General features: G+C 44.3%; 2 protein-coding genes across 7 annotated transcripts in view; one reads left to right on the top strand and one right to left on the bottom strand.

Annotated features, from left to right (window-relative positions):
- The window catches only part of SLC37A2 (solute carrier family 37 member 2), a 28,372-nt gene extending 24,364 nt beyond the window's left edge, over positions 1-4,008 (top strand). For both annotated transcript variants that reach the window (XM_043579723.1, XM_043579724.1), the window contains one exon: positions 837-4,008. Coding sequence is in view for 1 of the 2 variants with exons in the window: in XM_043579724.1 (XP_043435659.1) it covers positions 837-852 (16 nt within the window). In the remaining variant the exon portion in view is untranslated. The remainder of the gene's footprint in view (positions 1-836) is intronic.
- Positions 619-24,608, bottom strand: TMEM218 (transmembrane protein 218). Of its 5 annotated transcripts, XR_006297306.1 has the most exons (5): positions 23,515-23,662; positions 13,112-13,221; positions 12,131-12,233; positions 8,674-8,874; positions 619-710 (listed from the first exon to the last, which is right to left on the bottom strand). XR_006297306.1 is itself a non-coding variant. In XM_043579725.1 (4 exons), exons 2-4 carry the CDS (start codon positions 13,219-13,221, stop codon positions 8,740-8,742), a joined length of 348 nt encoding a protein of 115 aa, XP_043435660.1. In that variant the 5' UTR covers positions 24,503-24,608; the 3' UTR covers positions 8,129-8,739. The 5 variants fall into 5 exon arrangements, 4 of the variants coding, with proteins under 4 accessions (XP_043435660.1, XP_043435663.1, XP_043435664.1 ...); XM_043579725.1 differs by lacking the exons at positions 619-710; positions 23,515-23,662 and adding an exon at positions 24,503-24,608 and having other exon boundaries at positions 8,129-8,874; XM_043579728.1 differs by lacking the exons at positions 619-710; positions 23,515-23,662 and adding an exon at positions 24,422-24,512 and having other exon boundaries at positions 8,129-8,874.
- Positions 24,609-25,893: the final 1,285 nt, after the last annotated feature.

Here is a 25,893-nt window from a genome sequence, read left to right on the forward strand (position 1 = left end):
GGAAGCACTCCCACTTACGGATGGCATCTTCCAGGTTCAGGGGGAGAGGAACTGAGAGCAGGAGGCATTAGCAGAGTATCTATCTGCCTGCCCTGGAGGAGGGGGCAGGGGATCCGTGCTCCTCCCTTCTGCCTTCCCCAGGCCAGGCCTGAGGGGAGGCTGGGAGAGGAAGAAGGAAGCAGGAAAGGGGGATGAATACTTGGTAAGCATCTGCTCTGTGCCTGGAACTGAGTCTGACTTCAGACATACCCACTTATCTCTCAGCAACCGTGAGATTGGTTCCCTGATCTCTAGATGAGAGGCTCAGAACTCATGGAATGTGCCTAAGGCCTTCAGCTTGTCCCAGCAGAGTCTGCTTTGCTCTGTACTGCTGCCATCCTAGGCTGGGCCTTGTCTGCAGAAGGCCAGTGTGTGGGGGAGCGGAGGAATGTACTAGGGTAGAGGGAGCACTGGGCCTAGAACCAGAAATCCCTGGGCAATCCTGACTTCCCTGCTCACTTTCATTTATAAGACCTTGGGCGTATCCTCTGAGCCTCCACATCCTTATGTGTATAACATGGAGATGCTTATCCCTACATACCCGACAAGATCAATAGGAGGCTGCGATGAGACGGGATATGTGATACTGCTTTCTAAAACTGTCAGATGTGGTACAAACGTTGTAAGGTTTTCGCTATTATCCTGGCTTGCTGAAGAGGTGAGAGGGCTCCCTAATGGTAGAGAATAGGGATGAGAGGCAATTATTAAGGGACCCTACAAACCCATCTTCCCTGCTCCGACCATTGGCTTATTAACCTGTGCCTCACTTTCTCTTCCACTCCCCCTCTCTTCTGCAGGTATAAAGAAATATGAGGCCTTGATTGGAAGAGAGACACGGAGGGCCCCAGCTGATTCCCAAAGAGCTCTCCCCCTCCCGCCACCGGGGGCAAGACTATGGAAACTGCCAGCGATGGCTGGTGGAAGCCTCTTGACCTAACACCAGCCAGCCCACAGGGCTGCTAAGAGGCTAGGCGATTCTCCATGGGAAGGGACCGCCAACATGGGGAATGGAAGACTCAAGGGCCTGCGCTCTGGAAGCCGCAAGCAGAAAGGATGGGGATCAGAGCTGAGCGGTGTCTCCAGCTTGCTAAGGGGAGGATATGCTCAGACTCCAGCTTGTTCAGATTCCAAGACTGAAGGCAGAGGCTTGACATGGACCAAGGCTTGGCAAAGGTGTGTTCTCCTTCCCGTGTTCAGTTTGAACCTCCGTGACCAGCCTGTACCTGTCGGTGGATTTCCGACCCTGTTTCGGAGCTGCCCAGCCTCACCTGGCTTCTTCATCCACCAGCCGGTTTTCTCGTGTATTCCCCCACGTTGGAAACTCTTCTCCCTTGCATTTGATCCTGTCTCTAACTCCTGACCTGAGTCGATTAAAGTGTTACTGCTATATCCTCCGGGGCCAGGACTAGGGAGACACAAGGGAGGTGCCAATGGTGCAAAAGTTAGGGAGGCATCACTCTTGGGCTTGGGCCTGGGCCTGCGCCGCCCTGGAGAGTGAAGGTCTCCCTTGCCTCAGTCTCCTGCCAGCCCTCTGCGTCCCCAAGGGAAGAGCAAACACCAGTGCAGTGCTGGGGAGGGAGGGAGGCATGACTGAAAACACCAGCGTGTGGATGGTAGGTGCAGAGTGCTCACTGCTTGCTAGCCCTACTCCAGGAACGGAGCAGATGGTGGACACAGAGCAAGGACTTCTGCCCTGAGCACAGGCACCAGCGCAACGAGACTAGCAGGAAAGAAGGCTGCGTGGTTCATTCCCGCAGCTGTCACATGTGTAGATGCCTGGAGCTCTCTGCAGCCTGCCTTTTCTCCCCCATGTTCCCCATGTACTTATCCCAGTCCCCCCACGCCCCAATCCTGGAATGCTGCCTGCCAGTCCGGCTCTTGGCGTTTCTCCTCATCCTCCGGAGCCACCCATCAGCACAGTACAGATTCCTGTTGCCCACTGTGCCTGTGCTCGCCCTCATTAGGGCCTGGCCCAGTCGCATGGGTTGTTGGGGTCCCGGGACCACGGGGTTCGTGTACTGGGTGGGGCTGCTTACAGCGGGCATTCCCTGGGGAGATGCTCATGGCCACACTGATGACCCGCGGGTCAAATGGGGAGCTGGAGCCACATACCAGGTACAGCCGTCACATTCACTGGGACACCTGGGCCAGGGCAGCACTGAGATAGGTGGCACCCACTGCTGCGGTGACACACCGGTAAGCCTTAGACTTGCCTGCCGCTCACCCTGACTTGGAGCCAGTCAGGGACCTTGTCCTCAGGAGCCCCAGGGCCAGGCCTTACGTCCAGCATTCTCAGATGCTTCTTTCAGAGCAGACACTAGATGGTGCCACCATCCCTCGGCAAAGCCTGGCATGGGCCACACACTGTTCCTGCTTCCAGATGGGGAGGCGGGAGCAGAGGGTGCTTCGTTAGCCAACTTTCAGCCTTCTTTCCACTGCACCAGGTCGGGGTAGGAGGCCTGGGAGACCTCCTCTGGTGGTGGGGGACTTCCGCTTCCCTGGCTCCACCACTGGCTACCTTTAAGCCTGTGTCCTCATGGAGAGAAAATAGTCCTACCCTTGCCTACCTCGAAGGACTGGTGTGACGGGAGAGGAGTCAGTTGTCAACACACTCCCCGCCCCCCAGGAGCTTGTCTGGGGGGAGGAATAAGTGAGAAATATGAAAACAATAGGAGAAAAACACTGGAGGTAGTGACTGGAGCGGAGACATCCCTCCCTATGCCTGAAGGGAGAGGGGCCGGAGGGTGGGTGATCCTGGGGCAGGAGGAAAGAAGGTGTAAGGTGTCAGAAGGAGGAATGCCTGGGACTTGGGCAGGTGGTCAGTTTGATAAGGTCTGGAGGGGACCTGGAAGAGGAAGGGAGTTAATATCAATACAGAGCAAGCCCCTACAAGTGGAGCATGGGGACTGGAAAAGAAACAAGAGGTGCCAGCTGGTGCCTGGGCCCAGGGTAGGCATGGCACCCGCGATCAGCAGAAGGCTTGTGGAGCTCAACGCCTGGCTCAGAAATGAGGACTTGGGCTGTGGGAGGGAGTTTGGGGGAAACACCAAAGGTGGAAAAACCCCAGCCCTGAGATCTGTCCCTCTGCCCTCGTCTCCCAGGTCCCAGGTTCCCTGCCCTGCTTCAGCTCTGTGCTCGGACCGTTCCCCCACAAGCCTGCTACCTGCCTTCTCTCTGGGCCTCAGCACTCACTTGGGGCTAATGCAGGAGCATTACGTTAATTAGTTATTCATTTAATTTAACTTCACATTTGGTCTCAATTAAGCTTAAAGTGTTCTTCCTTATAGATGTTACGATAGCACTTGTAATTAAAAAGCAATAACTCTTTGCATTTCTCCTTTAGAGAGCCATTGGGAGGCTGGGGTGGTGTGTGGTTGGGGGGGGGGGTGCGGGAAAGAAGTAATGAAAAGAAAGGGAACCCTTGGCACTCTGAGGCTTTCAGCAAGACTGAAGTTGGGGGAAAGGAGACTCAACACATCATGGGTGTGGGGTGGGGGCCCTGGGGACCAGAGAGTCCTCCTGGAGATAAGGGGGCAGTGAGGTGGGGAGGGTGGAAGGAAGCGATCCTTAGACATGGAGGGTGGGGCCTGATATTCTGTGGCTGGCAGAACAATGCCCCCGCCCCCAAAGATGCTCACAGCCTAATTCCCGGGGCCCGTGAATATGTTAAGCGCAGATGTGATTAAGGACCATGAGATGGGGAGACTATGCTGGATTATCAGGGTGCGCTCCTTAATCAAAGAGGCAGGCAGGAGTGTCTGTTGTCGGATTAGAAGATGCTGACTCTGAAGACAGAGAAGGGTATACTGGTGCAAGAGTGTGGGCAGCCTCTAGACACTAGAAAAGGAAAGGAAATGGGATTCTCCCCGAGAGCCTCCAAAACCTTTATATTAGCCTCGTGAAACCTATTTCAGATTTCTGATCTCCCAAACTGTACAATAATAAATCTGTATTCTTCGAAACTGCCAAGTTGGTGGTAATTTGTTACTACAGCAGTAGGAAGTTATTACGTGTTCCCAGTGTAAAACTGGGACATCAATTTGAAGACAGAAAAACCAAAGAAATCCCCAAAGATTAAAAGAAAACAAGTGGAGGGGATGGCTAGGTAGCATTTAGGTACAGCATAAACGCTACCCACGTTAACTACCCTGAGTTCTTCTGAAGGCAGGGCTTGTACTAAATGCACATTCTTCAGGATTCCCAACATGATGTGATGAATACCAGAAAAAGAAACTTTCTTGTTCTGTGGTGTTGGGCCCAGATTTTGATCCCTGTCATTTCTTCGGTCCCAAGAAACTGAGACAAGAAGGGTGTGTGTTGGGGTGGGGTTGGGGGCTGGGGTTCTGGAAACATTTTTCCTTGAGTAAACGGCAACCACCAATAATGATGTTAGAAAGAGAGATCAAGAAACAAATAGATTCTTGGTTTGTGGCTTTGATTCTTCCAGTGGCGCTTCTGAAAACCAACCCAAGTATCAAACATTCCAGTGGACCGTGCTTAAGAGAGAGATGGCTGTGTGTGTCCTTGAAAACTCCATCTATGGGCTGCTCCACTGAATCTCTCTCTCAGCCACTGAGGAGCCAAGTCCAACAGGGCAAAGACCCACCAAAAACACAGGGTGGATGAGAGCACTTGTCTGTGAGGTCCTATGTAGCTTTTGTCTCTTTGTCTCGGACTCTTGCCCAATCCCAAGATTCTGGGTTTTCCACTAGACTCAGTTGCTGCTTTTTTGGTATTTCTATCAACTGGATTTACATCACTTGACTTTGGTCCCTCGTTTTTCTTTATTTTTATTTTATGGAGCAAGATAGTGTAATATAAAGTATGTAAAAGCTTAGACTGGAGCCAAACCATCTGATTTGAAATCCTGACTCCTATTTAACCTTGAGCTAAGTGACCTCAAGCAAATCACCTCACCACTCTGTACCCTGTCCCCATCCGTGAAATGGGGATAGTAAGAGTACCTACCTCATAGGGTTGCTTATGAGGATGACTTAATATTTACAAAGCATTTAGGAAAATGCTTAGAACACGTTTGGTAAATATAATGAAAATTGTGATTTCAGCCTGTGAGGAATAGAATATTTCCAAGTATTGGGATGGAAACAGAGAATAGATTGAACCCTATGAACTATGAAATCCTGTCCAACCTTGACTTTTTGCGCTCCTGTGAGGATAATCAACACTTCATTTCCATACCGTTTCCACATCTGGAAACTTGCTCCTATGTGACAACAGCCAAATACTTAAAGGTTTAAGCCAAGAAGTTATGACAAAATATTTATTATTTGTACTGTAGATGTTAACTAGAGATTCTTTAATGAAAGTTTTACCTTTTTTAGACACGGGTTAGGGAAAATATGGGTACCAAGAGCTAAAAAAATAATATTAACCAATGTAGAAACAAGGAGTTGTGTGACAGCCAAAAATGATCTTTAAGTTATCTGAAGAGTGAGATGTCAGGAATCCCCACGTCAAGTTTGAGCCCCACTAACTAGGGAAACTTTTAAAATCCCTTTCACCTCTCTGCCTGTTGTTCTTCTATAAAATAATTGCAGCAGGTTTCTTTACATGTTGAATAAAAATAAAAGTAAAATAAAAATTCTTCAACTGAAGCAGCAACGAAATGGTTGATGGACCAGTTTATGTCTTAGAGAAGTTCTAGAACAAGACATGGATTGCTTTATGTTAGAATAAAAACATTAAAAAATAATTTGGCGGCTTTTATCCAGGGATGGTTAGGAAGACAGCCTAGACAGCTCAGAGGCTACTTCTTAGGCTAGTCTATCCCACCAGGACTGATGCTTTATACCCAACAGGTACACAGTAGATATTGAATGAATGGCAGTGCATGCTGGATGAAGCATGACTGAATGGCTATGCATTCTCTCGTACCTGAACTTTGGTACAATAATTTTGATGAATTTTTAGATCAAATAGCTGATACCATGTTTCATTTTTATAAACGAGAGATTTAAGGAACTTTTTTATAAACGAGAGATTTAAGGAACTTGCCAAAAAATGACCTAGGAGGTGTGTTTTGTGGGCTTGAGGGACTTCTAACATATATCACACAGCACCATCTAGCAGACTAGATCAATGTCTCCATTGTGGGGTAGTGTGGCATCACTTTTGTCAGGATACAATTTTAGCTAATTTAGCTTTTGTCAGGATACAATTTTAAGAGGCTATGAAATCATCTACTTTTTATGTGGAACTCTTGATTTGCTCTCCCTCTCCAACTTGTAAACAGTGGGGATCACCACAAGTCTCTCGGCTACAGGATCCCCTCTGGGTAAGGAACAGTATAGCACAACCTGCTCTAAGGCCATTGATCAAAGAATGATGAATGGGACATTAAGATGACCTCTAAGCCCTGTCTCTAGGAAGGCAGTGGGCACAAGGGGTGCCATATTAGACATTGTAGGGGTGGCCCATGTATAACTCTCAGTGAAATTCACGTTTCAGCCTTCTACTTCTTATCCCACACACAGGGGGTTGGCCACGACTGCTCTGAGCATGAAGGTAGAGAGTAATCTATCATTTCCCCACACTTGGTAGTTATGGATTTGGGATCTATAGGAGGCAGGCCAACCTAAAATACTTTGTACAAAGTATATAATTTTTCCCCTGTCATTTATATCTGTGCAAAACACACACACACACACACACACACACACACACGCATTAGGTAGCCGTGGTATTTGGGAAGGGATTTAGTTTCCAACCTTCACACATTTTTCCCTGTGTAAGCAGTCACCCAAAACTTCATAGCTATTATCCATTGATCTCAAAGTTGGACACCTTTGTTTGGGAATAAAAAAGGATGATTCAAGGTCAAGATCTACAAGTTTTCCCAGATTTGATTTGTCAGCAAGTCTCTCAGGAGGTGACAAATGGCAGCCCGTGCTTGTTAGGAGTCCGTGCTCCACTTGGGCTGGTTCAATGTCTCTGCACAGAGACTCACAGGTATCTGGAAGCTTCAGTGCAAGTGTTCAGAGAGGAGGACAAAGCCTGACTCCCAGCTTGCCCAACTTCCCTCCATATGTTTGCATTCTCCTTTCTCCCCTCCAATCTGGTTGGAGGGATATTTCTTCTTTCCTTACCTGTGGGCCCTAGGCTAGACGAAGAGACCATTTCCTTTGAATGGTTCTATGGCAAAGCCTTATCTGCAAAGGTTTTCTGAACTGAATAAGATACAGTTCAAATGCAGAAATAAATATATCTGGCCCTCACCAGCCCATGACTCCCAAAAGTCACCCATTCTCTCCTCTTTTAACTTAGAGCTTAGCCCCCACTGGGGTGGTGGGATGGGATCTTCTCTACACTGACAAGAGGATCCAGGAGAGAAAGTGAAGGAGATGTGGCCCTGACTTCCTCAAGCTCTCAAAGTCCCACAAAGCTCAGCGTGTTTTCTTTTCAGTCCAGAGACAGGCCCTGGAGTCTGTTATGCCTGGGCACACACACTGGATGTTATATGATGCCTGGGCAAGTTAGTTCATCTCCTTAAGCCTTAATTTTTTTCTACTTTAAAATGGAATGATAAAAATAGATAATAATCTATAATAATTACTTATATAACATATATATTATATATATAATCTTTAAACCTAAAATTTAAATAAATTGGGTTTCAGGGTAACTAGTGTCATATTGGCATAAAGTACGTGCTCAAAGTTCTCCTTCCAACTTGTTTTCTGGTTCTTAATTTTAAGTCAGAAGATCCTTCTTCATTTAGTTCTAGGGAGTCAGGAGAGACTTCCAAAGTAGAAACAGCCCAGAGCCCCTCCATTTAATGACAAATCTTGGGTGATCTAGGATTTCAGATAGGCATAAAGTTGTATCTATTCCTAGGAACATACATTTCTTACCAGCTTTGGAGAAAGAGCTACAAAGATGAAAAGAAATGATAATAATCCAAAATGGACTTTATAGTAATTAAAGAAGGCACACAAAGGCTATCAAATCCTGAAAGAATCCAGAGATCCACAGAAACAAGACAAACAATCAACATTTCCATACCCTTCTTCTAATCCCCAAGCAAACTTGAAATATAGAATATAGACTGAGAAAGTCTTGGCCAAGAGTCTGAGGTGAAAGTCGGTCCTTCGGTTGTTTATTGCTTTATTATAGCAGAGAGAAGTGACACCCATTGCTTGTATAGATTCTGTGACACCATATGTATGCACACTGGTCAACAACCAACATCTGGGTAAGTCTTCCAACTCATCACATTAAAATAAGCTTTCGAACTTGGAGTGCCTTTCCTTTCCAACTGATCCCAACCTTGTAACTAAGAATCTTGTGTATTATCAAAAGGATGAGATTCTTCTGTCTACTGGACAGGGGAAGCCAAAGTGCTCCTTTTCCCAAAATCCACTTAATGATGTCTTGATTGAAAATCTACCAGAAGCAGATCACTATCTTTATTTCCCTGTCAAAACAGAAAACCTGAGGAACAAGTGCTAAGAAGATAGCAGTATCCCTCGGAAGATGGTGAGAATCGCCTCTGCAGGGCCAATTTTGCAACCCCATTTTTGGAATCCAGGATTCAAGAGATTTATCCTAGTCATGAATGGATATTTCTCTGATCTTAAGGCATGAAGGCTGTCAAAACAAGGCTCTGAACAGTACCTTTCTGCTCATTAATGACATCAAAAGCGAAGGACAGAACAGGGTCTTGGCTTTCCTGAATAGTGCTCAGTAGGACCGCAGTGGTTTGGCATAGATTGGCTCCAGGATATGATGAATGAGAACCAAAAAGAGGCCTCCAAGGAAGACAGCAGTGAGGAAAGCCAGCAGGACATAGCGGCCAATGAAAAAGGAATCCACAATCTGCAGAAAGAAACATCAAAAAGGAAATTACTATCACTTCAGCACCCTGGTTGTGCTCATCTGAAATCTTTGATGAGTGGGCCCAGAGTCTGTTTGTATTTGTGACTTCCAGAAACATCCTGATCTGAGTCTCTTCTGTAAATGGTTGGGAAATAACTCCCTGAGCTGGAAATACAAGATAAAGAAAAGATTAATGAAGTACAGGGGGGAAAAAAAAGGCTCGATATAGGAGGTTTCATAAACACTCCAAAGACCTTAGATGAGCTCTTTTATGTTCTGAAATCAGTTATCTGAAGGAGTTCATGAGAAGCTTGCTTCCTTGGTCTTAGAAAGTCTCATTTTTGTTGTTGTTAACTTTTTATTATGGAGAATTTTAAATGTATATAAAAATATAAAAGCATAATAAACCCTCTGTATCCAAGATCGAAGCCCCCAACTCATCAACCTGCTGCTGTTTCAGGAGGGCTCATTTTCAAAATGGAAAGGTGATTCTTGAAAATTTTCATCAGAAGTGTCCTGAACCCTAACATTCGTAACCCAGTACTCCAAGGGTTAGGTTAAATGGCCTTTTGCCTGGGACACTAAAATCCTTACAGGATAAATAACGTGCCCTAATCATACAGTTGGCTGTCTGGCAACCAGTCATACTTGAGGCCCCAAAGCTGTTGGTCTTTGCTGACAAAACCTATACTTTTGTCAGAGTTGGCTCTGCCCACTTGTCCACTGCCCACTGCCAGGGCTCTACTCTCCCCAGACCCAAATGGTCCCACTGCTTAAATTGGGAAGGGAAAAAACAACTGAATTTATCGATCTAATGGAGAGGGAATATGAACCAAATGACAGGGTGATTTCACAGCTTCCCAAAAGGAATAGAATCCCAAATGCTTGAAAGGCAATGGAGGTAGACAGGATATTGACCCAAAAATGTCTACATCCTAATCTCCAGAAATGGTGAATATGTTAGATTACATGGCAAAGGAATTAAGGTTGCTGATTGGCTGACCTTAAAATAGGGAGATTAGCCTGAGTTATCCAATCCAGGTGGGCCCGGTCTAATCACATGGGTCCTTAAACATGGAAGAGCGAGGTGGAAGAGAAGGTCAAAGAAAGAGATGTCAAGATGGAAGTAGAGTCAGTGGGATGTTACCTTGTTGGTTCTAAAGATGGACCCAGGGGGCCACTAGCCAAGGGTGGACTCTAGAAGCTAGGAAGGGCAAAGAAACAGATTCTTCCCCAGAACCTCCAGGAAAGAGTACAGCCCTGCCAACCCCTTGATTTTAGCGCAGTGAGGCTGCATTTGGACTTCTAACCTACAGAACTGTAAAACAGTACATCTGTGTTGCAAACCTAAGTTGCTGCTTTGTTACAGCAGCAATAGGAAACTAATACAGTGGCAATACACAAAGTACCCGTCAAGTCCTAGGGCTGCTCTGATTGCTGAGATCCAAAGATACCAAGAAGAAAAGGGCCGCTCCAGAGATTACCCCAACAGCCAACTTACAACAAAGGTCAGTTTGATAAAACAGCTTTAACATAACTTTGACCTTGGCTCCAGTACTGAACAAGTCTCTTGCGGGCTACATGTTTGCTCGTTTGACACGTTTCACTTTTTAATTAGCCAATTAGCAGGCCTTGGGTGCAGAAGGCCCAGGTCATGTATTATTGATACAGTATTGAGCCAGGCTGCTGCAGGGGCCGGTTCTCAAAACCTGAAAATGAGAACACCAATTCTGCTGGCCATGCTGACGGACATATTTTGCTCAAACCTCATTCTTGTCTCGTGGGTCTGAAACTCCTATGACAGAGGATAGAGGAATTAAATTCGAAACAGTGTTTGCTCTGTGTCCTTCTTCGAATATTCACATCTGCAGCAATCCAGAAATATAGTTGCCTTCATCACTCTCTCCCTTTCAGACAGGGAAATGGAGGTGAGAGGCTATTCCTGGCTCCCACACGTGGTACTTACACTGACAGGGTGGTTTTCAAATGCTGATAAACACCTGACGTGTATGGAAATAATTCCTTAAATTTGTGTGGTTCCTTGGACTTTTCAGAGCAAATTGCCTCCCTTTTGCCAGGACTAGTCCTAGATAGAGTTAGAAATGTGTTCCAATTTTAGTTCAGAAGTTGTATAATTTTGTGTACTGTTGTCTGGTGTCAAATACTCACCCATGAACTCTCTGGGATGGCCCCCAATATTCTGTTGAGTCCCCAACAATGAAGGTTTTGCAGACAGACCTCAGCTTGAATCCTTGCTCTGCCTCTTCCCATATATGTATGACCTTGGGCAAGTTACTTTAACCTCTTATAGCCTCAGTGTCCTTACCTATAAAATGGGGATAATAACAGCACCTACTTCATACTATTTAGGCTTGTCTTAAGGTTTAAGTGAGATCATGCAAACAACCTCACGCACAGTAACCCCTTAAACAATATTAGCTATTATTATTATTACCACTTTAAAAATGAAAATGGGGGGGTTGGGAGGAGCTGCTAGAAGGTAGATGGGAGGTAGGAAGTCAATGCCATTACCAAGATCTGAGGGTAAAGTCAGAGCCCCAGCCCAGAATGGACTAGAATAGGTGGGGTCTCCAGAGAAGGGCTATGAGAGAGAGGTTAACAAGCCCCCTAGAGAGGTGGGTGCTGGCGGATGGTGTTCCAGGAACTAGGGCCAGCTGATCTCCCAGACTACTGTCAGTACTGAATTCACCTGTCTCTACAATTACTGCTTTCCACAGAAATTCTCTTTCCCCACTGATCTCTACGGAAAGTACTCTCTTCACATCACAAGTGGAGAAAATCAAACACGGGGAGGGCAACCCCGAGGGCGCTGCATACACTTTGGCCAGGATCCGACTTCCTGAGCCCAGACTACCAGGATGAGGATGCTTTCATTTCAGGGCCAGGCCCTGTTCCTGTTCCTAACTCACTGCCTCCTCTCCAGCCCCACAGGATCAGGTGGCTTTTGGACACACTGCTTGTTCAACTCGATGCACAGTGGGGATGCACTCCAATCAGGCAAATAACTGCCCAGTGGTCTTGCACGTGGCAATCAGAGTGAGATTCTCAGTCTGGGTGGAAGGAGAGGGGAATTTAAAACTCCCTCTCGGCTTTCCCCACCTTTGTTTTAACTTTACACTTCTAACACATGTCGGCCGACCTGACATCGGGGAACACCTCAGGGCAGGATGGAGGTCTAGACCGAGAGAAGCAAGAGTTATAACTCAGGAGGGCAAAATAAAACCAATAGTTTTACCTTCATTTCGACCTCTGGGGCTGGGACTTCACTGGCTCGAGGGAAGACCAGCAGAACTGATGTGATGATTAGAGCACCGAGGAATACAAAAATGACAGAGAACCTGAGGTCAAAAGACAGAATGTCACAAGCACGCTTTACAGATTCCTCTCTAATCAGTGAGGTTTGGACTGGCTCTTCCTTGGAGCCAATATTCTAAGTTTCAGCCTATTAACAAGGCCTAGAGACCTGCTGTCCACACTGTCCAGCGAATTTAGAAATGGTCTCTCCTTCATCCCAAAGCCCTTCTTTCTAGACAGGTCCCCAGCTGGATTCATTCCTATTTATTCCCATAATTCCCAATTCCTAAGAATGGGAATTGGTAGTTTTAATTTTTGCCTCTGCAAAAAATGTCATAATCATGAAAAATCAAAGCAGCCCTCCCCTCTTCTCAATCTCTCAGTTTGTTTTCAGACTGGAATACTTTGGTAAATCACATAGTTCACTGCTTCATACCGATACTGTCTGGCCAGAGCACAGCTCTATAGCGTTGTTAAAGTCAGTGTTCTGAGGCCAGTGCCCGAGAGAGAACCAGCCCAAGCCCTTGGTGCTCCTGAAGTGTCCCTAGGCCCAGGTTAGAGCCTCAAGACTGGACCTGCATGTGCCCTAAGTCTGAACAATTAAGACACACACACACACACACACACACACACACACACACCAAGAAATTCACAGGCAGCAAAAGCAGATTTCCTTTTCATCTCTCATGTCCCCCCATCTCCTCTACCGTGAAAACTAGAAAACACCACTTCCCTTCTCTCACCTCTGCTTCAAAGCATCAATAATACAGTCAGTGCTTATGACAACAGGTTAAAATACAATTCATTCAAACTGCCAGTAATTGCAGAAATGGTCTTCTGGATTCTAAATGTTTAATAAGCATCAACGATTTCGCTTCTAATTGCTTTTACCTTGGACTCTCAGCTGGAGAGAAAGCCTTACCTCGCTACACCAGATGCTCTGGACAGCAGCACACACAGCAGCAGCACTAACACCCAGAGCAGGGCTAAGATGAACACTCCAGCCCCCACTCCGAGCACTGTGCCAGCCATCTGTGGGAGAAAGGAAGCATAAGCACTGCACCCCAGCTCAGCCCTGGGGCCTTCCCACCACCATAAAGTGTCTGCCCTCTGTGTGCAGGTACTGCCTGTCTTCCACACACTCCCTGCTTTTATAATGGTGTTCAGACAAAAACAAATACAAATACACATATAAACACAAATACAAATACAGAAAGTCCAAACTCATTATGATGAACTTCTGATGACTGGTGTGATAGGATGCATCAGTGCAGGTCTTTGGGAATGTCCAATCCCTCAATAGGAATTAGAAATTGAGGGGCGCCTGGGTGGCGCAGTCGGTTGAGCGTCCGACTTCAGCCAGGTCACAATCTCACGGTCCGTGAGTTCGAGCCCCGCATCGGACTCTGGGCTGATGGCTCGGAGCCTGGAGCCTGTTTCCGATTCTGTGTCTCCCTCTCTCTCTGCCCCTCCTCCGTTCATGCTCTGTCTCTCTCTGTCCCAAAAATAAATAAAAAACGTTGAAAAAAAAATTAAAAAAAAAAAAAAGGGATTAGAAATTGAAAATCCCCAAACCTTTCTGAGGACAGAGAGGTTGCTTTTTGCTCCATGTGGGTCATTTCAAATTTGGTATGTGAGTTCTAGTTTGGCTTCCCCAACCCACAGCATTAAGCTGAACTCGCTCTTGATATAAAATGCTAACGGAGGGCTGTGAAGGCACCAGGACTCAAGTCAAGCACTATGGAGCCAATGTGGAAGTTGAAGCCCTCAGGCCAAGTCTGTGGTGTGAGCTTTGACTTCCCAGTCACAAGACAGAAATGTCCCACTCTATGGTTGAGTTTTTATTCATAAAAGGAAGCAAACTCCTAAGTCCTTGAAGACAGCGATGATGAAGAGAGGAGCCGTCACTATTTTGAGCATCCACAGTTTGCTAAGTACCTTACACACATATTTCATTTAATCATGGAAGCAGGCTTCTGAGGTAGATATTATTATAGCCACGTTACAGAAGAGGTAACTGAGGTATAAGGTGAAGGGATATGTGTTAACAAACCAGTGGCTTACAACAAAACATTGTTCTCTCATAGTTCTGGAGGCCAGAAGTCTGAAATCAAGGTGTCAGCCAGGCCCAGTTTTCTCCAAAGGCTCTAGGGGAGAATGCTTCCTGGCTCTTATAGCTTCTGGAGGTCCAGGCATTTCTTGGCTTGTGGCTGCATGGCTCCAGTCTCTGCTTCTGTCTTCCCATGGCCTTCTCCTGTGTGTCTCTGTCTCCTCCTCTTCTGTCCCTTATGAGGACACGTGTGGTGGATTTAGGGTCCCCCTGAAGAATCTGGTTTGATCTCATCCTCAAGATCCTCAACTATGTCTGTGAAGACCCTTCTTCCACATAAAGTCACATTCAGTTTCCAGGGATTAGGAGGTGGGCACAATCTTTTCAGGGGCCACCATTGGACCCACTCCACTGATTCTATAGCACCTCCCCCGATCTTCCCCTTCTGGATCAGAGACAAATCTTAAGCAAATAAATTCCTCCTCAGTTGATGGTTTTCCTTACCCTGATGGTCTAAATACCACAAAAATTATGATCTATGAGAAGTTCTGTTATAAAGGCATTGGAAAGATCAGAAAGGAAGCCCTAAGCATGAACTGTCAAAAAACCAAACAAACACTTATTCAATCAACATCTATTATGTGCCTACCACGTAAAGCATTGTGTCACAGTCTGGGGATCATGACGGTAAATAAGACATACCTTGTGACAGAAGCTGCAGGCCCCCTGGAGAACACCGTCATGTGAACAGCTCTCCACACCATATTGTGATAGGAGACAAAGTACGGTGGGAACTGAGATAGTGAGGAGGGCTTTACCAGGGATGTGACTTCACACAGACCCCTTTGGGGAAGAATCAGTGCGGCAAGATGACGGGTAGGAATGGGGTGGGCAGAGAGAGGAGTGGCAGCAGATGAGGCTGGGCTCCCACTTGCCTCTCTAACTGGGGCACCCCCCCCCATTCGAGCACATGGTTTCATCTCGGTAATTCTAAACTGCCCGGTGTTCCCCACCTCTGGCTCCTTGTACTTGCTGTTTCTACTACCTGGAATTAGCCCCCGGCCCCCAACAAGCCCTCTAATATTTGCACGGCTGGCCTCTCCTCATCCTCCTGATTTCAGCTTTAAATGTAACTTCCTCAGAGAGGTCTCACCTGTCGGCTCTCGCTAACGTAACCCCCAAACAACTGCTCTCCATCACTCCTTATTTCCTTCAGGGGACATTTCACTAACTGTAGTTCCCATTTTTACTTATTGTTTACAGGCTGACTTTCTGTGTCTCCAGCCAGTATGGTGAACTCCAGGAGGGCAGAGACGTTATTTCTTGCTCACCACAGTATCCCCAGCTCTCACCACTGATGTTATGAGCAAGAAATATTTGTTGGATGAAGAAATGAAGCAGTGCTAACAAGTCCACAGAAATCAAGTAAAGGGGTGATAGGATCATACTTAGCTTTAGAAAGATGACTGTAACTTCTGGTCGATATGCTGGACAGACCTAACAAGGAAAGTACCTCACACAACAGTGAACACATAGAAATGCTTAATAAAATAGAGCAAAAAGAATTCAATACACAGTGGAGCTCAGAAGCAATAAAGGAAAATCCTTAAGTGCTATAAATGAAAGTGTAATTCAAAGCCTGAGTGTAAGCAGGAGCTGAGCCCAAAGGTCTACAGGGTACCAAAACCAGCTGCAGACCTTTGCAGTGGTCCTCTCCCAGACAGATGAAGTCTTAGACCCATGATACAGAGAACTGAAAATGAGACAAGGCATCAACAGCATTATTGATAATAGCCAAACTACGGAAAGGCCCAAATGTCCACTGACTGATGAATGGATAAAGAAGATGTGGGGTGTGTGTGTGTGTGTGTGTGTGTGTGTGTGTGTGATGGAATATTACTCAACCGTCAAAAAGAATGAAATCTTGCCATTTGCAACAACATGGATGGAGCTACAGTGCATTATGCTAAGTGAAATGATAAGTCAGCCAGAGAAAGACAAATACCGTAAGATTTCATTCACATGTGGAATTTAAGAAACAAAACAGATGAACATATGGGGGGGGAGAAAAAAGAGAAATAGACACAAATCATAAGAGACTCTTGATGATAGAGAACAAACTGAGGTTTGATGGAGGGAGGTGGGGGGGATGGGCAGATGGGTGATGGGTATGAAAAAGAGTACTTCTTATAGTGAGCACTGGGTGTTGTATGTAAGTGATGAATCTCTGAATTCTACTACTGAAACCAATATTGCACTATATGTTAACTAACTAGAATTTATTTTTTTAATATTTATTTATTTTAAGAGAGAGAAAGACAGTGTACATGAGCGGGGAAGGGGCAGAGAGAGAGGAAGACAGAGAATCCCAAGCATGCTCCACACTGTTAGTGCAGAGCCTGATGCAGGACTCAAACTCATGAACCTTGAGATCATGACCTGAGCTGAAATCAAGAGTGGGACACTTAACCAACTGAGCCACCCAGGTGCTCCATTAACTAACTACAATTTAAATAAAAATTTGAAAAAATAAGAAAAGATCAAGGCCTAAAGCTAAGCCCTGAAAGGGCTCACCTCTCTTTGAAATAGGGACTAAAACATCTGCTGCTGACTTACGTTGGAAGAAAGTTGGCCAAGGACCTCAGGCCATGGATGAAAAAAGAATAACCCAAGAGGAATCTGATTCCTAATCCCACACCACATGCAGGTGTGGGGTTCAAATCATACTACCAAAGTGCTATGGGAATCGCAAGTAGTAAGGTCAACATAAAACCAGTCCAAAAGTGAGAAACCCATAAGAGCCCGGCAGAGACAACTGAAACCTTTCTGTAGGGATGCTGCACAAGTCGGCATGCAAGGCTCCTGTGAGACTGGGTATAAAATAAAGATGTTTTCAGACATACAAAGACTGAAATGGAGCTCACCTGTCATAGGTGTACTTGAGCAAGAATGAAAATGAACCAAGAAAGAAGGCATGAGATGTAAGGAGTAATGGTGAGAAGGATACTGGGAAATATTGATGGTAAAGATTTCTGTAACGATAAGAAGGGCACACTTTTTGAAGAGTTAAAAACAAAGAACAACAGCAACATATTTATGGATATGTCTCCTCAGGCAAGGAAACCAAAAGCAAAAAGAAAATATTGGGACTACACCAAAATAAAAAGCTTTCGTGCAACAAAGGAAACTATCAACAAAACAAAAAGGCAACCTAGTGAATGGGAGAAGATATTTGCAAATGATATGATCCATAAGGGGTTAATACCCAAAACATGTAAAGAACTATAACTCAACACCAAAAAACCCACTCTAATTAAAAACTGGGTAGGGGCGCCTGGGTGGCTCACTCAGTTAGGCCTCTGACTCTTGATTTCTGCTCAGGTCATGGTCTCACGGTTCATGAGATTGAGCCCCACATTGGCCTCTGCACTGACAACAAGCCTGCTTGAGATTCTCCCTCTCCCTCTCTCTCTGCCCTTCCCATCTCATGCTCTTTCTCTCTCTCTCTCTCTCTCTCAAAATAAGTAAATAAAATCATTTTTAAGAAAGAAAAAAAATGGGTAGAGGACAGGAAGAAAAATTTTTCCAAAAAAGACCTACAGATGGCCAACAGACACATGAGAAGATGCTCAACATTACTCATCAGGGAAATGCAAATCAAAACCACAATGAGATACGACATCACACTAACCAGAATGGCTGGGATTAAAAAGACAAGAGATAGTAAGTGTTGGTGAGGATGTGGATAAAAAGGAAGCCTCATACACTATTCGTGAAACAAATTGGTACAACTACTGTGGAAAACGGCACAGAGGATCCTCAAAAAATCAAAAATAGATATATCATATGATCTGGGGCACTTGGGTGGCTCAATCGGTTGAGTGTCCAATGCTTGATCTCAGCTCAGGTCATGATCTCATGGTTCAGGAGATCGAGCCCCACCTTGGGCTCTGGCTGACACTGTGGAGCCTACTTAGGATTCTCTCTCCCCTGTTTGCCCCCTCCCCAGCTCATGCTCTCTCTTTCCTCACCTCTCAAAATAAATAAACTCTAAAAGAAAGAAAGAAAGAAAGAAAGAAAGAAAGAAAGAAAGACCATATGACTTAATATTTGGGTATGTACCCAAAAAAAATGGAAACACTAATTTGAAATGATACATGCACCCATATGTTTATTGCAGCATTTATTTACAGTAGCCAAAATATGGAAGCAACCTAAGTGTCCATCAATAGATGAATGGATAAAGAAGATGTGATACACACACACACACACACACACACACACACACACACACACAGACACTGGAATATTACTCAGCCATAAAAAAGAATTAAATCTTGCCATTTGCAACAACATGGATGAAGCTAGAGAGCATTATGCTAAGTGAAATAAACTAGAGAAAGACAAATAACATATAATGTCACCATATGTGGAACTGAACAAACAAAACAAGTGAACAAACAAAAAAACCAGACTCTTAAATACAGAGAACAAACTGGTGGTTGCCTTAGGGGAGGTAGGTGGAGGGTGGGTGAAATAGATGAAGGGGATTAAGATCCCACAAATCATGAGATGAACTGAGCTGAAATCAAGAGTCAGATGCTTAACCAACTGAGCCATCCAGGTGCCCTTAGATTTTTTTTTTTTTAAACCAGCTCTTTGCAAGGAAAGCAAAGGCTGCTAATAAACAGATTGAAAAAGCAAATACAAACAAAACAAAAACAAGGGGACAGGGGAAATGGGGTGATGTTCAATGGATATAGAATTTCAGTTCTGTAAAATGAAAAAGTTCTAGAGATCTGTTGCACAACAACGTGAATATACTTAAGACTACTTAATTGAATGTTTAAAAATGGTTAAGATGGTAAATTTTATGTGTCTTTTTAACCACAATTTAAAAAAATCTGAAACAATGAGTATCGAGCAAAATAGAATGGGAAGCTTTGAAAGGTATTAATAGCAATATTCACAAAGAGCATAGTGAATAGATACAACTCAGGACAAATGTGAATCTCAAACAAAGCCTCAAAATATATAAAGCCAAAACCACTGCAAAATGGACAGACCCACAAATTTAGTGGAGATTTTAGTATCTCTCTCTCAGAAACTTAAAGTGGATATACGAACAGCCAATGAATGTGTGAAAAGGTGCTCAATTACATTAGTCATTAGGAACTTGCAAATGAAAACCAAATTGCAATCCCTCTAGATAGCCACCAGAATGGCTGGGGAGCTACAAACTTCCAGTATGAAATAAATAAGTCACAGTGATTCAATACGTTGTATACCTGAAACTAATATAACATTGTAGGCCAATTATACTTCAATAATAAAAAAAAAAGGTAGAGCTAAAATATTTGTCAACAGTTGTGTGGAGGATGAGAAAGGACAGTTCAAAATTAAATCATCTATTATCTTTTTGTTCTGGAGGAGGCAACACCACCAAGTGTTGACAAAGACATGGAGAAATTAGAACCCTGATTCAAACAAGCCAAATGTCACAACTTGGGAAATCTGACCAGTATCTGGATAGTCAATGGTATTAGGGAATAATTATTTATTTGTTAAACTGTGGTGACATTGTGGTCACATGGCTAAAAGATATATCTCACCATCTTTATATCTATCACCATCTTTTAGCCATGTGACCACATTTATATATATACATATACATATACACACACACACACATACACACATACATACATACACATAACACAGAGAACAGAAAATTGTGTCTGGGAACTTCATAATTATCCAGGGAGAGGAGGGGAGGGGAGGGTAACATGAAATAAGACTGGTCGTGGGGGAATTGTTGAAGCTGGATCATGAGTACACAAGTGTTGGCTCTAATATTTTTTATACTTTTGAATGTATTTGAAACTTTTGTAATAGAAAGATATGTGTGTGTATAAGTAGGAATAAATCCCAAAAAAGGTGTGTATGGTTTTTACAGCAAAAATTGTTCAACTTTATTAAAAGGTATATATTTTTAAAGGCCCTAGGAGACTAACAAAACAGACCTGAACAGAGAAATAACCTATCTTCCTGGACAGAATGGTTCAATATTAAAAGATCTCAATATCAATTCAATGCAGTTCTAACCAAAATCTCAAAATAAATTTTTGTGGAACTCATGGAACTTGAAAACGGATCCTCAATTCATATGGAAGAGCAAAAGCCCAAGAATAGCGAAAACAATTTTGAGAACTAGGATGGAGACTTGCCTTTCTTGTTACCAACTGCCGCAAGACACATTATAAAACCAAGGTAATTAAAACAGTGTGATATGGCATAAAGACACATGGATCAGCGGAATAAAATAGAGAATCCAGAAACAGATCCGTGTATTTATGAGAACTTTGTACAGGACAGAGTCGGCTTGGCTTCAGCAGGTAAAGGATTTCATAGATGGTGTTGGGACAAATGATTATCCAATCAGAAAAGAGTAATACTCGACCTCTACTTTATATCCTATACGAGCCAATTTTAAATGGAAAGTAATTCATAATAAAGCAGCATATGTTTAAATATACAAATGTTCAGGCTGACTACACTAGAATACATAATGAAGTACAGCAGTCAGATGCTTGCACCTAAACTTAGAATCGCCACGAACCCAAAAGCTACAAATGCAGGCTCATGCAGGTGTGTTGTATGGCAACTCAAATACCACGAGCTGGGCTGCCTTCGGTTATGCGATCTTCTCAAGTGATGAACAACTCTTGTTAAAGTTCCAAAACACAAGTAAGTATAATTTCCCCTTGATTTACATTTGAGTTGCATTCCTGGAAATTTTACTATAGCAAGCTGTGCCAAAAAAAAAAAAAAATATATATATATATATATATATATATATATATATATATACATATACACACACATATATATAATGTTTATATGAAAAATGGAGTTAGGCTCTAGGCTCAGATTATAAATGGCTACCCTGTGGGACACTCAAAAATTGTGCAGGATGCAGGACAGTTCTTCACTGCAGAACATCTAGCATCCCACCCTGCTCTGTAAACCCCAGTAATGCTGCCAAAATCACAATTATAACCAAGTATGCTCTCACAAATTCCAAAATGACCAACAGGGCAGTACCACCCCCTTGGAGAACCACTGTTCTAGAAAAATTCTTGCATTAAGAGACATGTACAGGGATGTTTATTGCAGCTTTTTTCATAATAGCAAAACATCTGAAAAAACGTTAAGTGTCCACCAATAAGGGAATGGATATGATGTTACACTCATAAGAACGGATACAACATTATACTCATAAGAAACACTAGAATAAATGAACTTGGCTATCTGTATTGATATGAACGTATCTCAAAAACAATGTTGAGGGGCGCCAGGGTGGCTCAGTTGGTTGAACGTCCAACTGATCTTGGCTCAGGTCATGATCTCACGGTTCGTGAGTTCAAGCCCCATGGTGGGCTCTGTGCTGATGGTGCGGAGCCTGCTTGGTATTCTCTGTATCCCTCTCTGCCCCTTCCCCGCTCACAATCTCTCTCCCTCTCTCTCTCTCTCAAAAAAAAGTAAGCATTAAAAAAAAATTTTTTTTAATGTTGAGTAATAAAAGCAAATTACAAAATGAAGCCCACAGTATGACACTACTTGTATTTTTAAAATTAAAAAAAAGCAATTTATATCATTTATAATGTAGATATACCACAGAAATACAAATACGTGGGCATGAATGACGTACAACAATTTCAAAAGAATGTTTGCCTCTGGGAGGGAAGAAGGGAGGAAGGTAAATGGGGCCAGAAAAGAGAACAAAAGGGATCTGAGGATTAAATCTGGGATGTTTTATTTATTTCAAAGAAAAAACTGAAGCCGAGGTGCCCAAATGTTAATGTTTGTTAATCCAGTTAATAGGCATAGGTATTCATTATACTACCCAGTGTGATTGTCTGTTTATGAAATTTTTGAGATAATTCTTAATTTTTAACCAGGTAGCTGGTGGCTCAGTGCATATGAATCGAACTCAGAGACCAGAGATTAGTGACCAATAGGGGACTCTCTGGGTAAGGGATGATGAGGGTCTGGACTCCTGCCTTACCTGTGAAAATGGAAAGGGGTTGAGAGAAAAGGTGTTAGAGAAGACTCAGGTTTCCTGCTTGGTTGACTGAGCTGACTTGTACTACCCTAACAAGGTAACTAGTTAAGTTTAATTGCTGCTGTTTTGGATATTGCACAAATAACCTGTAAAACTTGGACCAACTCTAACACCTAGAATACAGGGCAAGTGGTAGCCGAAGCTGGTTCTATTAGAAACATTGTGCTTCAATCCCCCATGGAAGCTTAAATGTTCATGAGACATTGGGGTCCATATAGGACATGGCTTTTAAGTAAGGAGATAAATATCCCCAAGTTCTTATAGGAATGAGGTTCATCACAGGGTGCCTGGGTGGCTCGGTCAGTTAAGCATCTGACTTCGGCTCAGGTCATGATCTCAGGGTTCGTAGGTTCTAGCTCTGGTTTGGGCTCTGTGCTAATGGCTCGGAGTCTGGAGCCTGCTTGGGATTCTGTGTCTCCCTCTCTCTCTGCCCTTCCCCCACTCGCACTCTGTCTCTCTCGCTCTCTCAAAAATAAAGATTAAAAAAAATTTAAAAAATAAGAATGAGGTTCATCACTTTATAACCAATCTATACATTTTCGCACTAAGCTTGGAAAGGAAAGGCTGGATATAGCATATAGAGTGCTGTTATGGGAAAGGAGTGAACATCTAGTCATTTTATACTGTTAAATTCAGCGTGGAAATAATGCTTGTAATAAAATATGTATTATAAATATGCAAAATGATTAAAACCATGGTGTTTTTGATTAATGTCCAGGACTTTTTCAAACCTGGAGAATGGATGGGTTAGCCAACCTGGTTTCCAAAATCCATTTACCTAAGTCTATGGCATTTAAAGCAGGTAGACTAGAATCAGAGTAAAATAATGTCTCTATTTGAACACCCTGTTTAGTAGCTGACCAGCAGAACAGTTATGAGGCCAATTTCCCCCCTCTGTGCTCATGCTGTGAGGTCCTTCTTTGGAAAGAGATTGCCCAAAACTTTAAGAGGTACATAGAGTGCAGTCCTCATTCATTTACCATTGGTTCTTCATACCCTTTCATGCAGCTCTCAGAGAAAACTGATAGAGGCATACGTTAAGGTGCCTGACCCCTGCATGTACATACAGCCTTATAGATTAAAAATACACTGTTCACCACCGCTGTCAATCATGTGTGAGAATAATAATGGCCATTACAAGATGACTTACAGTTCAATACAAATGTGGATTCCATAGAAGGTAGCTTGGCCCTAGTGCTGCTGGTGGTGGGAGATAGGTAGTTCACCCATTCCTGGACTGTCACTGGCTCAAGCCCTTGAAGGCAGAAAACAGGGATTACAGGGGTGAATGGCCCTTCTTCGAGGATTCCTTTTCCCTTTCCTTTATAGCCTTCCAAACCTTCAACTATAATGCGGGGGGGGGGGGGGGATCATTTATTTTTCTACATTAAACATTCCGCTATGGCTTTAATTTTAATATATTAGGATAATGCTCTCACCTTTGTAATTAAGTAGAACGCAAGTCTGGGAAAAATCAATCGTGGAGCTACCTAAATGCCATCCATATGACATCATCTCAACGCACTGAGAGAAAAAGGGGATCGATGGATCCAGATCTCGTCCTCCCACCTCCTTTCCTGGGTGGTGTTTGGACTTGAAGGTACCATAGCGACTATTAGCTGCATCACCATGGGCTCTCCGGACAGCAGCACCCCAGTGCTGGAGCGTCAATACCCCAGGCACCAGGGCTCTAGCGTCTCTCCCCAGCCCTGTAGCTGGTTCAAACTGGCGCAGGAAAACCTCGCCCCCAGGTCTCATTTGAAGAATGTTCGCCCAGCTACCTCCCAGACTGGAAAGATGAAGGTATCGATCACAAGGTATTGGAATCAGGCACTGACATTTCACTTTCTTAGGAGCATGAAAATTAAACCATTCCTTCTTTCCTAATTAATTTCCCAATTAAGTATTTATTAGCCACCGGGCCTCGGGTCCAGATCTACGCTAAGGGTAAGGGTGCTCTGAGAGTCCACGCACAGCCACCCACCCACGCTTTCCTCAGCCCCAGCCTCCGCCATTCTCCCTTCTCAGCCGCCCCACTTTTCCCACCTCCCCCTCACCTGGCTCTCCTTCTCCCAGGTCCCCTACTCACACCTCACTGTCCGGCCAGTTCCAGCCCACAGGGGCTTTGATCTACTTACGACGAATCACAAGTGGGTTTTCATCCAGGCGATTCCAGATCCGCTAATCAGCGTCACTCTTTCAACGCCCAGTTTCCTTCTTATTTGCTTACGTCCACAGGGCCTCCAGGCAACGCGGAGCGGGGTGGGTGGGCACGTCGCTCTTCTTTACGCCCTCCGATTGGTCGGTGCTTTTGGTCGAGGCTCAAGTTAGATTGGGTCGAGGCAGTCCTGACTCCACCCCCGTCCCATCCCGTTGTCAATCATACTATCCTTTAGGTAACCCACAGGACCATTGGTCAGTCCTGCCTGGGGGCGGGTTGTCAGGCTAGGGAGAGCTGCTTCTCTCGGCCTCGCTGTTACCATGGAGACCGTACAGCCAGGTTGCGTAGCGCAGGAAGGCGACCCCTTCCCCTCATCGGAAAGTCCGGAGATTTGTACAGCAATCTATACGTTAATGTCTGTTTCGGATTCTGATAGACATCTCAGTCCCCGACACAGTGGTTCGGGTGGGGCTCGGGACTCTGGGGGCAAGTCAGATTAGGCCTCGGAGAGGTGGGGTGAGGCCCAGTCATTAAGGGTCCCTAAACCCCACCCCCACCCCGCGAAGGGAACAGAGGCCGAAGCACAAGTTGTGACAGCATCATGTTTTCATTTGTCCTTACCTCGCCCTATTTTATTTGGGGTTATTCTTCCGTCAGCCCTAGGAAGTAGACTATGGCAAGGGTCATTTTTCTCATGGGGCAGACTGAGGAAGCAAGGTCGGGGTCATAAAGTAAATCTGTAGCCACACCTCCAGGCAGCTGGAACTGCACTTACCTAACTGCAGACTAAAACTTGCCGTGATTTTGCTCCAAAGCTATGTATGGCTGTTAGACCAAAACATCCATAAATCAGGCCAACCAAAGGAAATAGGACAGAGGACGCATGCTCCACTGCTGAATCAGGAAGCGAAAACAGACAACAATCAAAACAAACAATACCAAATTTGAGAACTACAGTATCTGAACCTTTGACCTGAGACAAAGTTCTGAAACATCGTGAAGCAAACCATTCTTGGAACACTGAATCTGTGATTTAGGGAATTTAGCTCCCAGGTCATAGCTGTATGAGTAAAATGGAAGAAGATGGTTGAATTCCACTGAATGTAAGTCTCAAATTTACTCTACTTTCAAGGTTTCATTTACAGTCGTATGTCTTAACCAACTACTTCTTATGTGTTTAACAACATCACCACTGGCCCAATGAGAAGCTTTGAGGTGAAGAAAGCCATTGTTTTAATTAATTCATTCCATTGGAATTGAGTGTTAACTGTAGCTAGGCACTGGTAGGGACTCTGAGGGTGCAAAAAAATACCATGTGATTCCTGCCTTCCTTAATAGGCTGTTGTGTTGTTACCACCAACAGCATAT

The sequence above is a fragment of the Prionailurus bengalensis genome, chromosome D1, assembly GCF_016509475.1.
Source record: "Prionailurus bengalensis isolate Pbe53 chromosome D1, Fcat_Pben_1.1_paternal_pri, whole genome shotgun sequence".
Classification (NCBI taxonomy): domain Eukaryota; kingdom Metazoa; phylum Chordata; class Mammalia; order Carnivora; family Felidae; genus Prionailurus; species Prionailurus bengalensis.

What these genes read in the sequence shown, in the direction of transcription:
- TMEM218 (XM_043579725.1), bottom strand. Translation starts at nt 13,221, where the DNA reads ATGGCTGGCACAGTGCTCGGAGTGGGGGCTGGAGTGTTCATCTTAGCC. An exon ending in AGAGCATCTGGTGTAGCGAG is followed by an intron (nt 12,234 to 13,111) that starts GTAAGGCTTTCT and finishes TTTTGACCTCAG; the next exon opens with GTTCTCTGTCATTTTTGTAT. An exon ending in CCCCAGAGGTCGAAATGAAG is followed by an intron (nt 8,875 to 12,130) that starts GTAAAACTATTG and finishes TTCTTTCTGCAG; the next exon opens with ATTGTGGATTCCTTTTTCAT.